This window comes from Sorex araneus, chromosome 11, assembly GCF_027595985.1.
Source record: "Sorex araneus isolate mSorAra2 chromosome 11, mSorAra2.pri, whole genome shotgun sequence".
NCBI classification, from domain to species: domain Eukaryota; kingdom Metazoa; phylum Chordata; class Mammalia; order Eulipotyphla; family Soricidae; genus Sorex; species Sorex araneus.
In genome coordinates, this window is record NC_073312.1 from 10,882,864 (window position 1) to 10,898,643 (window position 15,780).

The window sequence follows — 15,780 nt, forward strand, 5'->3', positions numbered from 1 at the left end:
TGAGCGCAGAGCCAGGAATAACTCCTGAGAATCGCCAGGTGTGACCCAAAAAACAAAACAAAACAAAAGAGTCAGGGGCTTGAAGCCTAAGAACATAGTTTACTTCTCCTTTCTTTCCTTTAGAAACAAAATCAAACAACACAAGAACCCTCAATTTCCAGCAACAAGACAAAATGCTAATTTTTAAAAGTGGTGACAAACTAATTCTAGATATTAGCAACTCTGAACATTCTAGACTTTATGTTGACCTCAAGGATCTATTGCAATGCATTTTCTTCAAGTGTCGATCACAAAGAATTGATTTTTAAGATGCTTTGATAAAATCTTGGAGAGTCATTAATTCTTAGTGGTTTTCCTGAAGCTCTTTCTGTGCCAATGTCTGAAAAGAAACATGTAATAAACATTCATGAGAAAAATGTATTTTTAACAAAGGAATTATGTAATATTTATGTAAATTTAGTAAAACAATTGGACATTCCTAAATTTTGTTTTGAATGTTTTATAAAGAATGTAAACCTTTACATAACCTATTTAGATATTTTTAAACCAGAAAATATCTAATATCTATAGAATATAAACATATGACAAAATGTGACACATTAAATTAAAATTTAATTAAAAACATACTTTAAGGCTAATTATATATAACTTCAACCAAAACAGAACAAAATAAATACTGTGTCCATTTCACAATCAACTAAAAAGGTTATAAAACAATTTAAAGTCCTCCTACCACAGAAAATAAGTTCTTAATACCTAAATCCAAAGTTCTTGCAATCATAAAAATTTATAACACAAAAGTCTCAGGATCAAATATAATGAAGGTATAATTTATACCTATAGAAAACAAAAAGCTTGGACTCATGATAATAGTTAAACTACTTCAGTGCATTAATCTACTGATAACAGTTTCAGTCAAAGAAATGTTGGGAGGTTTTGATTTATTTTAGTTACTTTGAAATTGTAAATATTCTACTTCAATATGACTATTTTTAACATTTAACTCTGCAAAAACTCAAAACATTTACAGATTTATATTTTTATCTTAACTTTATTTGTTGATTTTGTTTGCTTGTAAGTATCCAACAGAAATCTACGCGTACTACATGAAGGGCAAAATATCAGTCAATGACAAGCAGACCGGTAAAACAATTCTTACCAAATGTAAAGAAGGCTGAGTAGAAATTAAAGAATGAATGAGGGCTTACCAGCTCCAAAAACTCTATTTCTGTTTGGAGAGCTTCATAAATGCTCTGCATATCTTCATCCTTATAAAGGTCTAATTCTTTTTTGAGTCTATTTTAAAGGAAATATTCATCCTATTAGTCCCAGACTCTCTGAGCATCATTTGGGAGAACCCTCCCCAACACCCCCAATAAGGAAATAAAATAAAGGTTCAGGCAGGGTGGATTGCTGACACTATAAATTACTGTAATTATTGCTGGCTTTGGCTTTCACTGTATTCACTGTCATCTCTTGCTCATTGATTTGCTTGAGTGAGCACCAGTAACATCTCCATTGTGAGACTTGTTATTACTGTTTTTGGCATATCAATATGCCATAGGTAGCTTGCCAGGCTCTGCTGTGCAGGCATGATACTCTCAGTAGCTTGCAGGGCTCTCTGAGAGGGACGGAAGAATCGAATCTGGGTCAGACACATGCAAGGCAAATACCCTACCCATTGTGCTATCATTCCAATCTGCTGGCTTGGGTTATAAACATAAAAGGGTAAAACAAAAGATTTGGTAGTGACACTGTATTTTATATCATGGCTGTGCTGGTAGGTACATGAATCTATACGTTTGCTAAGACTAACAAAATTGTATGTTTAAGGGGATTAATTTTATTGTATGCATGCAGCTTTTACTTCCATACACCTGCCTTCCAAAAAGAGCAGTAACAAAAATGAAGTTCTCTATAAGGTAACAATACCCACCTAAATAAAAGTAGTCTCAAGTAGAAGACTAAATAAAGCCGTATACAAGGCATGCTTACAGGCAGAAACAGAGGATATTACAAACTTGAGGTATATATGTAAGGAGGTAAGGAAATTTTTAAATCCAGCAGAACCAGCTCCAAAGTCTTTCTTTACTACTTTAGAGAATGAAAAAGCAATGAAACAGAGGAGGTACTGGGTGACCAAACAGGCAAATGACCCCCAGAAAGAGAGACACTGAGTGTGGGCAGACGCTGACACAGGTTCGAGTCTCCAGGCTGAGAAAACTGGCATTTATAAAATTAAAGGAAGTAGTAAAAATCAATAGTGCTCTTATTTTCCAGATTGGAAGAGTTGTTGTATTGTTAAAGGGTATAACTTCTTTTTATTTCTCCAGAGCCCTTAATTTCCATCTTTTGCTTCTTTCTTATCTGAAAAGTTGTAAACCCTTCCAACATTTTTTTTCTCACTCAATAGTCTCTATGGAAAATTCTTAGAAATTTTCAAATAACGGTACATATGCTATTAGTACAAAACAAAGAAACCTTCACATACCAGAAGATTCTAATACTGCCAAAATTAGTCAACAGTACAAAAAAATTAGCCAATTATTTTCTTAAGCAAGAAATAACAATGATTATTAAACCTAATCAAAATATTAAACACTCATATGATCCAATAAAAATTTCTAAATAAAATACTGGTAAAAATAATAAACATAACATTAAGTAAATAAAATACATTAAGACCAATTAGGATTTACTCCAGGAATTAATGTTGGGTTGCCTATTAGAAATTCTTCAGTATAATTGACCACATTAATATTTCCAAGTAGAATGATCTGATTATGCCCAGAGGTACTTAAAAGAGCTTTGAAATATTCGAAGTTTACTTGCAATATGTAAAAATCAGAACAAGCTATTATGCTTTCTACTAATTAAAAACACACATATAAGCATCTTATTTATTGGGTGGCCCTTGAGTCAATCTGCTTACTGTAAAGAACAAAGTTGCTTAATGTATCAAATTCGTTAAACTATTTTGATGGAAAAACCAACAATTGAAATTAATTCTAGAAACTAATCTAGAATAAAAATAGAGAAATAAAAAGTTGAAATGACAGTTACTGACTTTTTCAAGCAATTTGACAACAGACTTGAAAAACATGAGTTAATGACAAAACTAATTCAACAAAATAATTAAATCAAGTGGAAATATACAAAATTAGGACACAATTTTAAAAGCCTTAATGGTAAGGAACATGACTTTTTCCTTATATAGAAAGTGAAAAATGTGAATTCCTGTGCTGAGGGGGAAACTCAAAGGGCTAAAGGTCACAGGCTGTGTCTGCAGAAGCCCTGGGTTCCAGCCCTGGCACCATATAATCCCTGACACTGCATAGTCCACCAACAGGACAAGGAGTAATCAACACCGTGCACTTCCCCCTCAACATATCAAGGAGTAACCAAAAGCCACTGAGAGTACCAACCTCCCCCTCCCACAAGCAAAGCAAAGCAAAACAAAACAAAACCACTCATTCTGAAATGTTATCTCCAAATGAGATAAACTTCATCTTAGCACCGTCGCACTGTTGTCCTGTTGTTCATCGATTTGCTCGAGCGTGCACCAGTAACATCTCCATTGTGAGACTTGCTGTTACTGTCTTTGGCATGTTGAATACACCACGGGGAGCTTGTCAGGCTCTGCCATGTGGACGGGATACTCTCGGTAGCTTGCCTGGCTCTCTGAGAGGGATGGAGAAATCAACCCAGGTCGGCCTTGTGCAAGGCAAACGCCCACCCATTGGGCTATTGCTCCAGTCCAAACTTCATTTTACCCCAACAAAAACACTTACATCCTTTTCTGATATTAGATTATGAAACTCGTATTAAAATATAAGCACTTATAAGAAAACTCTCAGATGTTCCTTTTTCAGGAAAGCCCTAGGAAAACAAAGGGTGACTAGCTCTACTAACTAAATATTAAAACATTCTATCCATTTTCTTAAATAATGAAAACAGTGTAGTGCTGAAAAATAAACAGATTAGTGGGGCACAGAAAACAGAAATAAACCACTTAGTACATGCTAATGGCGGCGCCTCAAATCACTGGAGAGAAGAAAGATAAACTTTTAATAAATAGTATTTGGAGCACTATATAGTGATTTGCTATGACTATAATTTGGATAAAGTTAAATTTGGATATATATTTTACAGAATATATAAAAATATATCCTAGCTAGTTCAGAGGTTAAAATATAGAAACCCTATAAAGACAAAATGAATGCATGGGTAAATGCCTTTCAAAGCAAGTTGTGCGAGAAGATTTTTAAATATGGCTCAAAATACAAATGTAATAGGGAAGTATTAAATTCATTTACACTTTTGAAAAAATGCAAAGCAAAAAAAAAGTAAGTCAAAAGATGAAAGAAACTCTGGGATAAAATAACTGCCCATATATCAAGATGAAAGATCTAATATTCCAAATATCCAAAGAAATTTATAGGCAAGGGAAAATAAAAGACAAAAGCCCTGATTTTTCTAATGGGAAATGTCATATTCAGGCAGAACACAGGAAAAAAATATGCAAATTATTCCGAAACATATGAAAAATGCCCAATTGTTCTCATAATAAAAACCTTACAGATTTTCTATACAGGAATATAATTTTCCATCTATCATATTGGTAAGACTTCAAAATTGTATTCACACACTACTTGGATGAGGCTGTGGGAAACAGGTGTACTCAAATTTTGCTGGTAGAATTCCAAAATAGTTAAATCTCAATAGAGGAGAATTTGGCAATAATCTAACAAAACCACATTTATATTCTCCTTTTGATCCTGGTGTCCCACATCAGTAATTTACCTTACAAAGAGAAAATAACATATGCACAAAATTATTTATTAGATACTGTAATCACAAAAGGCCAGAAACTTGTGTCCATACTTACACTGTTGAATAAATAGAATAGCAATACAATGTGACATTATACAGTACAGAAGGAATAAAGATGACATCTTTTTACTAACAAGATATATTGTTAAATGCGAGCAGATAGATATAAAAGATTATAGTGCTTACATTTGTGAAAGAGATATATAACAAGATACATATATATTTTTGTAAAAACAATGCATTAAAGAAAAATAAACCACAACCTATTGAAAATGGTAACTACAGAAGTAGATGAAACTAGGGTGGGATAGATTTAGAACAGAATGAAATTCATGTGGGTGTGTTTTTACATTTGCTTTTGACTTATGAGTCCTACTGACATCTTGCATACTCAAAAAAATAAGTTAAATCAATGAGTTTGAGGGGAAAACCATCAAGCTTAAAACAAGATAACACCTGAATTAAAAGCAAACTGAATATAGTAAACCTAAGTGTATTTCAAATTTCTAATCATAGAGGAAAATTAAAAGATAATTCTAGTAATTTTCAAACACTGTAGTTTGCACACCCTCTGTGGAATATGCTGAAAGGCCTTAAGAATTCCAAAGGAATCTTAAATTTTATTTTGTGTGTATGTTATTAGCAGGGAGAAAAGAATACCACTAAAACTATTTTGCTAAACTGTAGAACTTAGGAAATGGGTAATTTGCGTTGATTTTAAGAACAAGAGTTTTCACTAGGAGAAGGGAAATACTGTATAGAATGGGGAGCAGAAGACACATCCTGTTATTTTCAATTTGTATTGGAAGGTATCTCTGTTAGATACCTTCTAACAGGCAGTCTCTTGCCCGAGTTCCAGGCTGTCTTCCCCCGGGCCCGTCAGAGGGGATGGGTTCCAGCTTCCTTCCCTGCCCCAAGCAGAGCTCCCAGTGGCCAAAGACCACCGAAACCTAGCACAGCCATGCTCAAGGCCCCTCTCCACATGTTCAAACAAGCCTCACACATGAAGGTACTGGCAGAGGAACCCAGGTGTGTGTAATCCCATCAATGGCCAAGATCCAGAGACTTAAAAGCAAGCTCCCAGAAGCGTGGGGCTGCTTCGTGACCGCACAGTATCTTATAACCTACTTCTCCCTCTGGGAGAAACTAGCAAGCTACTGAGAATTTCCTGCCCACTTGAGACAGCCTCTCAAGCTTCCCGTGGTGTATTCATATGCTAAAGCCAGGAACAAGTTGGATCTCATTCCCCTGACCCTAAAAGAGCCAAAAAGAGCAATGCTGCATCTTTGGGAAGGCCGAGTGGAGAGAGGCTTCTAAAATCTCAGGGATAGGAAGAATGGGGAGGTTAGTGAGCCCGCTCGAGAAATCAACGATCAATGGGATTTCGTGATTCGCTTTTCATGTGATTAGAAGGTATCAGTACAAACTGCTGATTTTTACAAAGTGGGATTTTTACTTCTGTCCATGTGAAGTGCTCAGAAGCAAAGGCACCCGGCAACAATGAACATTTCTAGTCTGCTAAATAGAGCTTCAGAGTACCATTTTCAGTGAAAAGATACCAGATTCTTGGAAGAAATCCTCAATTCCAGGATTGAAGGAAGTGAAATATAAGGCAAATCTGGAATATCTATTGCACCAGAAAGTGATTACAAAAAAAAAAAAATCCCACAAACCACCCCCCCAGACTAATGTGAACTTGTCGAGAAACAAGAGAAATAAATTTTAAGGTTATACCTCTGGCCAATATTTGGGATAATGTGACTATAAAAATAATAATGAATAACAACACATGAAATTTTTAAGAAGTTCATTAATCCATAGAAAATCTGAAGATACTAATGAGAGCGGGGAGGGGAAAAGGGAACTTTCTGAAACAGAATTTTATAAACTAAGAAATCCCATTACTAGAAAATCACCATTTTGTAGACACTGCTAGAAGAAATGAACCAGGGAAGAAGCATTAATGGATACTGAAATGAAATAACTGGGTGAAAAGTCATAATAGGAAAAGTCTCAGAGCACAAGCCTTAAAAGAACTGTCCCCTAAATCACATATTAATTACCAATAGTCAAGAGTGTTTTCGTCCTGGAGAAATTAGCAGACATAATTGTAACTATGAAACGACACCTAACTTTACAAAAAAAGAAACAAATAAAGTGATATTGTATAGCTTCTGATACAATGCTCTGTGGACAAGCATCCTTCCAGATGATGTTTTACCTGAATCTAATCTCAAGGGATCAGATGCATGCAATTTGAGAGACATCCTATAAAAGAACTGGCCTGGACTCCAAATAATTATGAGGATTAATTATAAAAATCACTATTAATATAAATGGAGAACTGAATATAAACGCCAAATATGATGACAGTGCTCTAGTGAGGATAATTTTTAGTGTGTTAGTTGTGGTGATGTAGAAACTGTCAAGAACTGTCACAGTATTTAAGGATGAAATTTTGTCATCTGCAACTAAACCTAAAATGATGCAGATAGAAAGATGGGAAGATACATGAATAAAGCATTCACAGGTGTAATCTGAACTACTTATAGTTCTATTTTTAAAATAAATCTTGGGCATTCTACAAAAACCACTATCAATTTGAAATATATGAAATGAAATGGATACATTGCTAGAAAATATGTAACTTCCCACATTGATTCTATGAGTTCTAAGTGTTAAATAAAATGATTTAGCACTTCCACATGCATTATGGCATAGGTACCATTTCTATCCACTAAAGAGCAATATTCAATATCAAGGTGCCCCTAAGAGTGCGGTTCTCGAAAGGGATGGGAAAACATGTTCTTTCCAGGTAAAGTTTATTGTGCGATAAGCTTTTGGGAATTAAATAGTAAACAGGACTTCTGAAAGAATTATAAAGTCGGATACATAGACAAGCTGTTAAATATGAGCATCAGATGTTTACACAAGCATAAAATCCCTTGCAGTAAACATTTTAACAAAGGAAGGTAAAATGGAGAGTTGGAATGTACTGTGAATACAATGGTCTTAACGAAATTAAGACTTCATTCTAATAAACTTATTTTTTTTTATAAAATGTTAAGAGTTCTTTCTTCCCACTCTATCAATACTTTCTCCTCCCTCTTTTCAGTTCAAATGCAGTAAGGTTATATAAAACCCGTCATGCCCGTCAGAATGGGGCGGTGACCACTTTTCCTTTCAGTTAGCTCACAATAAAGAATGAGAGACTACTGATATTAGGAGGGCATTTAGAAGGAATTATAAGGAGCATTTCCCTATTCAGCTTATAATCAAGCAGTAGAATTTAGATCTGCACTTAAAAGAAAAGATTGCTGTTGCTCGCTCTGAGAGAGGCTGGATGATAATGGTATGAATATTAATACACTCGCAGGCGGCCTGAGCTGCGGCACATGCTTCAGTGCCTGCATGGATTGCCCGGCTGGGTGGAGGAGGCCCTTCATGTCACTGCACAGCAACGGACAGTTTACCTGGCTAGTGTCACCTTCCTCTGAATCCTCAGGTGAGAGGATGAGCCCACAGAACCAGCGGGTTTAGTAGAACTTTTCCTCCACGCGTTCTTATGATTTCTCTAGATTTGGATTTCTGACGCCACCTTCCAGTGCCATGGCAAAGTCTTATGTAAAAAGCTCACTCAGTTTTAGCTGTAGAACTGTCCTCGAAGTTCAGAGAGCAGAACTGGTACCTTATTTTTCTTTCTTAAAAAACTTATTCATCTCTGTGGGAGAGCAGTATAGCTATATACCCAGAGCACAGACTCAACAGCACTGAAAACATGAGATCTAAGCTGCGACCACCAAACTATGGACCGTGCTGGTTGAGGTGGCAGGCAGAGGGAGGGAGGGGGCGGAGTGGGGGCGGGGATGAATATGGGAACTGGTGGAGGGGAGTTGACACATTAGTGTTGAAATATTGTATGTCCCAAACTCAACTATCAGTAACTTTGTAAATCGTGATTCATTAATTAAACTTAAAAATTTATTAACCTCCTTTTTAGTGAACTTTAATTTAAAATGAGATTTTCCAAATTACTCTTACTATTTTAATTGGTATTACTTTGAACTGATTAATTGGTATTACTTTGAACTACACTGATTCACATGACTGTATTTTAGGAGTAAGACATATGTGATCACATCACACTCACACCAAAGCAATCTACTGATTGTCCCTGATCTGTCACTGGGTATTTGGATTATTTCTATATTTTAGGTAGAAAAAAATCATGGCAATAAACAGAGGAGTGCATATGTAGGCAAAATTAGTAATTTTGTGCCCTTTGGATAGATACCTAGGAATAGAATTTCTGGATGAAAATGGCAGGATTCTTTTGAATACAATTCCATAGAAGCCACATCCCACAGTGCTCGGGAGGCCTGAGCCCAGATGAAAAAAGCCCCTTTTCTTTTCTCTACTCTCCCCAGCCAATATTTTCTCTGGTCTTTGCAAACACAGACCATTATCAGAGGTCTTAGGTGATATCTCATTGTTATTTTGATTTATATTTTCTTGGAAAGAAATTGATAATGAGCATTTTCCACAGGCTAGTAGACTACCTAAATTTCTTTGGTGAATGCCTATTCAGCTCTTCTGCCCATTTTTGATGGGATTGTTTGTTTTATGCTGGCAAGTTCAGTTAGTTCTTTGTGTAAACTCAGTATCAGACTTTTATTGAACCTATAACACAGAAAAGCTTTTTCCATCAGTAGAATGTATTTTCATTTTAATGATAGTGGCTTTCATAGTGAAAAATCTTTTCAGTTTGATGTAATCTCATTTGTTTATTTTTGTTTCCCTTGTTGTAGAAATCCCCAAAGACCTATATAAAACCAATATTACAGCGTACTTCTTCTATGTATTCTGTGGTTTTAGAAGCATCCAAAACTTTCATTTATTTTGTGTATAGAGATAAAGTTTTTCCACAAAATCTCTTGAAAACACTTTTATTTCTCCATTGCATGTTCTAAACACCTCCAGTATAAATTAATTCTGCTTATTTTATGGTACATTTCTGAGCTACCAATTCTATTCCACTGATCTGTGCATTTATTTTTATTCTAATGCAAAGCTTTATAGTTGGTTTGAATGTAATGAACAAGATGTGTCCGTTTTTTTTTCTAAAGATTATTTTGGCAATTTAAGGTTTCCTCTGGCTTCATTAAAAATTCACTAATGTTTCTTCTATTTCCTTGAAGAAATTTTGATAGAATTTATGTTAGAAATATCATAGAAATAGATAGAAATTATGTTAGAATTTTGACAGAAATTACACTGATTTTGGAAGAATGCCAATTGTAAACCATGTTAGTTCTATTCCATGAGCATGAGATAGGAGAATGAAGGAAAATGTTCACCCAAATTCTAGGACATAAATTCATTTGCTAAAAAATTTAGGCGTATTTAGTGGAGGAGGAGGTAACCCCATGGCTAAAGTGCTTGCCTCGAAAGCCTAAGGCTGTATGTTCACTCATGAGTGTTGGTACATGGGCTGAGCGTGGCAGCACTGCTGAACTGGGGAGCTCAAATGACCTCCATCCAGACAGCCGTCAGACGTGCGTGAGCACTGCAACCAAAAGGTGAGCTTCCCAGAACTCAAAGATCATATGTGTGAAGGCTGTATCCAGTGTGCGACTCTCGGCAAACATGTGTGCGCACCACAACTAGAGGAGAGTGACTCCAGTGAGCATCACACCTAAAGATGGAAGCAACACAAAAGAGCCTGTGTGACTCCCAGACACTGTAGCATCAACAGACGAAAGAGATAGGAGAAATAAATTAAAAAGTAGATATATTTTAAAGTGAAAGTAAAGTGAAATTTATCAGTTACACAGGCGGGGTGGGGGGCCGGGGAGGTGGGTGGGTGGGTGGGAGTTATACTGTGATTCTTGTTAGTGGAATGCGCACTGGTGAAGGGATGGGTGTTCGAGCATTGTATAACTGAGACTTAAACCTGAAAGCTTTGTAACTTTCCACATGGTGATTCAATAAAAGAATAAATTTTTAAAAAAGTAGATACATTTCATTGCAGTCTTTTGCTTCCATAGAAAAGATACATAATTTTGCCTCCTAGTTCTTAGCAGAAATATATCAAATATATTTCCTCACCAGAATATGCATGCCAATTAATGCCATTTAAAATAAATATGTAATAGTCCAAGAGGTTACACCACATTTAACTTGATCCTTCCTTTATGGCACCCCAGTAAGTGGTTTCTCTTTTTATCTACCACAAATAACAATATTGATATTTTGTACATACTCTTCTTTTAAAATGCAGAAATATTCTGCTTGATACAGAACTAATAAGTTCAACTATTGAGCCAAGTGGAATAAATATTTTAAGGTGTTTGCAATAAAGTTAGGTATATCAAATTGTATTACGTGTAAATGTGCTCTACAGTTTACATCAGCAATCTATAAGCAGTCTCTAAACACCTCCTTGCAATCTTGATGATGGCCATATAAGAATATATCCTAAATTTTAAGAGAAAAAATAATATTCAATGGTGTTAATTTGCATTTCATTGCTGAGCTGTATGATGACTACCTGTTTTATGCATCTTGGTATACTTAGAGTAGGCTTAATAAATGTCTATTTGACAAATACACTAATGAAAAATTGATTTTCAGGTTCAGAACTTTTTTATCAGTTAATTTAATAAATTGTAATTCTTGATCATAATTACTTAATTTGTAATTATTCATACTTTCATTCATAAGTTTCATTTCATAAGTTCATTCTTTCATACTTTTTTTTAAATATATATCAGTGTATCACTGTTATCCCGTTGATCATCAATTTGCTAGAGTGGGCCCCAGTAGCATGTCCATTCGTCCTAGTCCTGAGATTTTATTTTATTTTATTTTATTTATTTATTTTTGCTTTTTGGGTCACACCCAGTGATGCACAGGGGTCACTCCTGGCTCTGCACTCAGGAACTACCCCTGGCGGTGCTCAGGGGACCATATAAGATGCTGGGAATTGAACCCGGGTCAGCCGCATGCAAGGCAAACACCCTACCCACTGTGCTATAACTCCAGCCCCAAGCCCTGAGATTTTAGCAGTTTCTCTTTACTCATTATTCCCAGTGGTGCCACATTGGAGGCTCTTTCAGGGCCAGGGAAATGAGACCCATCATTGTTACTGTATCTGGCATACCGAATACGGCACAGAGAGCTTGCCAGGCTCTGCCATGCAGGCAAGATGCTCTCAGTAGCTTGCCAGGTTCTCTGAGAGGGAGAACTAGACTATAAGAGGTTATGCGGCTGCAAAAAAGCTTCCGGGAGCTTTGTTTTATAGTCTCTGGATCTTGGCCATTGATGGGATGACACGGCCCAGGGGCAGTTTGTGGGTGTGGCTGCCAAGCAACTGGAAAATGGGGTATCTGGGCGGAAGAAGCTCAGTCCTGATCTGAGCAGGCTTGGAGATCTCAACCACGGGTCCCGCACACCTGGGTTCCTCTGACAGTTCCTTCATGCGCGGGGCTCATTGGAACGTGTGGAGAGTGGCCTTGAGCATGGCTGTGGAGCCATATGGAGGTCTTCAGCTGCTTCTGCTTGGGGTGGGGAGGGAAACTCAACCCGGCCCCCTCCAAGGGCCCTAGTGAAGACAGTCAGGAACAGTGGCAAGAGACATATTTTATATATGGGGATTTTAAATCTTCTATATTAAACCCATCAATAATATCCTTTTAATTTTCTTGATCACAAAATATTTTTTTCTACTTTGTAAATAAACATACTTGCCTCATAAGACCCCTATATTTTTCTGCTTTTTGAATTTTAGGCAACATAATGTAAAGTACTATTACTGATAGGGTCTCAACACCACAATCTCCACCAGATTGTCTCCCCATAAACCTACCTCCCTCCCATCCCCATTCTCTTTAGAGTGAACTCAGTTCTGTACAACGGTTCTTTCTAGGCTCTGTTGCCTTTGGCCATTCTCTATGTTTCAAGAAATTTTAGAATCAGTCCTTTAGACCTGAGAAACAGTACAGGGATCAAGGCACTTAACCTGCATGTGGTCAACCCAGGTACAATCCCAGAACCACAGAGTCCCCTGAGAATACAGCCTGGAATAGTTTACTAGGTATTCCCTCCTAAACAACCTCAAATAAAAAAAATTAAGTCCCTTCTAATTGCCAGATTTTACATTTGGCTTCCTTAATTATTCCTATACTCACTGACATGAATGTTATTTTGTTGGCATTTAAAACCAAAATATTCTATTTAAAAAATTATAACTCACTTCTTTCATACACAATTTACTTCTGCAAATAAATGTTAAGTGATGTTGTTGTGAAGTGAAGGCAGAATTATACATTTTCTATCATTCCTTTTTCTTTTGTAAAAACATTATTAAGTTTAGAGAGATGAAAGAGAAGAGAAAGAAAAAGAGATACATATTCAAGAGACAACACAAGCTTCTTCAGTGTGGGAAAAGGCAGAATGATAGATTTTTCTGGCTACTCTCCCTACATCTGGGCTCCCAGCAGACAGGTGAGCATCTCACTGACCTGTGCAACTGCACCACAAAAGTCTGCTGAGATGGGGGAGGCAAGAGAGGGGTGCCACAAGCACTGGCTCTCCAAATGTAGGGTTGATTCTGGTTAACTATATCCTTTGAATACATATCTTTTATCTTCTTCCCTGGCCCCATGTCAAAATGGCAACTTACAAATATAAGCAGATGAAAGTGGGGGGAAAAATCTGTATTTGACATCTAAAAATTCCAATAAATTCTGAAAATGAATACTGACACATTACATATGTCTTGTACAATAAACAAAATCAGATCCAAATTGAGGAGACAAATATTCAATTTGCATTAGAATCAAACTTTATCAGAGCCCTCTCCTCCTGGTGGGTTGTCGCAGCCTCCACACCCAACCTATGCCATTTTAAGGACCCTCACTACAGCTCCTGAAGCGCGAGGCCACACAACAGATCTATTCAACAAACTATATGCTGCTTACAGTTATTCTTTGTGTCTTTCTGTGAGGATAGGCAGAGAAGACAGAAAGCAACCTGTAGCTTAATCCTGAAGCATCTTCCAGGGTGGTTAACTATTAAGATTCACCCCCAGCACAGCAAGAACACTAGAAAACCAATGGATGAAAACATATAGGCAACAGCTTGGGAACTGATAGCCTTGAAATCAGTTTTGCAAGAAGCATTAAAAGAGCTCCTTTAAAGAGAGGAGAAACTCTCCATAATGTGGCAGTGAGTATGGCACTCACGAATAGTGCATGTGCTTGTCCTCTGCTAGATAAAGAGAGTTTAAAAACATACAGCAATTAATCACCACAAATTGACTTGTATTGATTTTCTAATAATTCTATTTGTCATTCTTTTAAGTCTTTTTGAACCAAGCAATATGAAATAAATTTGTTATATGTCTGCCAAGGGATTCAAGTACAAAATAAATTGGGGGTGGGGTTGACCACACCAAGAGATGATCTGAGGTTACTCCTGGCTCTGCACTCAGGACTTACTCCTGGAGGTATTATATGGACTCCAGGGGACCATATGGGAAGTTGGGGATCAAACCCAGGTTGGCTGTGTGCAAGGCAGGTGCCCTACGCATTATAGTATTGCTCCAGCCCACAAAATAAAATTTAATGAATTCTATTTTTGATGCTAGAGTTGAAAACTTAGTTATGTAAATGAGATTAGGCAGTTATGTAAATGAGATTATTGTATTAAATGATTTGAATCTATTTACATAGGTTAAAATCATACAGCAATCAATCACCACAAATTGACTTTTGTTGATTTATTTCCTGATATTTCCATTTGCCATTTCTTTCAATTTTGTTGAAGCAAGAGATATGAAATAAATTTGTTACATGCCTGCCAAAGGGGCAGGTTCGGGGGTGTCAGGAAACTTAGGGACACTGGTGGTGAGAATAGTGTCCTATTAATGGTGGAATTGGTGTTGGAACATTGTATGCCCCAAACAACTCTATTATGAACAACTTTGTAAAACACAGTGTCTTAAGATTAAAAGAGAAGAAGAATCAAATATTAAGAATTGCCAATTAATTCTTCACCAAAATTTCCCCTATATTTTCTTAGAAGCTTTAGTAACTATAATACATGCCAAGAATTTACAAAATAAGGAACATCTATTAGCTAGAAGGCTACATAATCAATGCTATAGAGACACATCTGTTACTAACTAGATGATGGAGTTTTACCCAAAAATATACTTAGTCAACAAAATTACTCAACAAAATATGTAACTAAAAATGGTTCTGGAATAAAATGGGGATTTTTATGCTATATAAATGTTGAAAGAAATACGATAAATGTCAGATAAAGATAATAATTTCACTTATATTTTCCAGAAACTCTAAAACTGAAACCTTATTACACTAGTCTACTTAGAAGTCATTCTTATTGATGACACAGATTACTGCAAAGTAGATGTGGATTATTTTTCCAATGTAGCCTAATAACAATGATTATTACTCACTAAATGATGCTTATATTAAATAATGTTCAGAAACACTTTGGGTAATTAAGGACACATTTCTAAAATACTTCTATTATTAATATTTATAAACTCTTATTCCATTAGCCAAGTTTACCTAAAGATTGATGTCCATACACTAGCACTATAAAGAATAAGTTTGAACAATACAGACCAGCATGAGAAATGTCTATGATGGTTTAAGCAATAAAGTAAATTCCAAATGAGAAAGTGTGACCCCAGGGTCCCTCTCTCCAATTTTTCTTTTTCTGCATAACACATAATACACACGAACTCTGGATGGATCCATATCAAACATCTAACAACAGTTACATCAATGATTTCTAGAGAGATGATGGGAGGACAGATTGATATTGTGGTTTTTGTAGTGATTAAGTCTGAAATCAACATATTATACTCTCATAATTTAAAAAATCTCCACATAACTGGTAAAATTTTAAAAATAC

At 36.1% G+C, this 15,780-nt stretch overlaps 1 protein-coding gene across 1 annotated transcript in view; it reads right to left on the bottom strand.

Annotated features, from left to right (window-relative positions):
- Nucleotides 1-343: 343 nt before the first annotated feature.
- CCDC172 (coiled-coil domain containing 172) overlaps nt 344-15,780 on the bottom strand; it is a 59,408-nt gene continuing 43,971 nt past the window's right edge. Inside the window, exons 7-8 of the mRNA XM_055119153.1 lie at nt 1,209-1,296; nt 344-379 (exon numbers count right to left, since the gene is read on the bottom strand). Of these exons, the coding sequence (XP_054975128.1) occupies nt 344-379; nt 1,209-1,296 (124 nt within the window). The remainder of the gene's footprint in view (nt 380-1,208; nt 1,297-15,780) is intronic.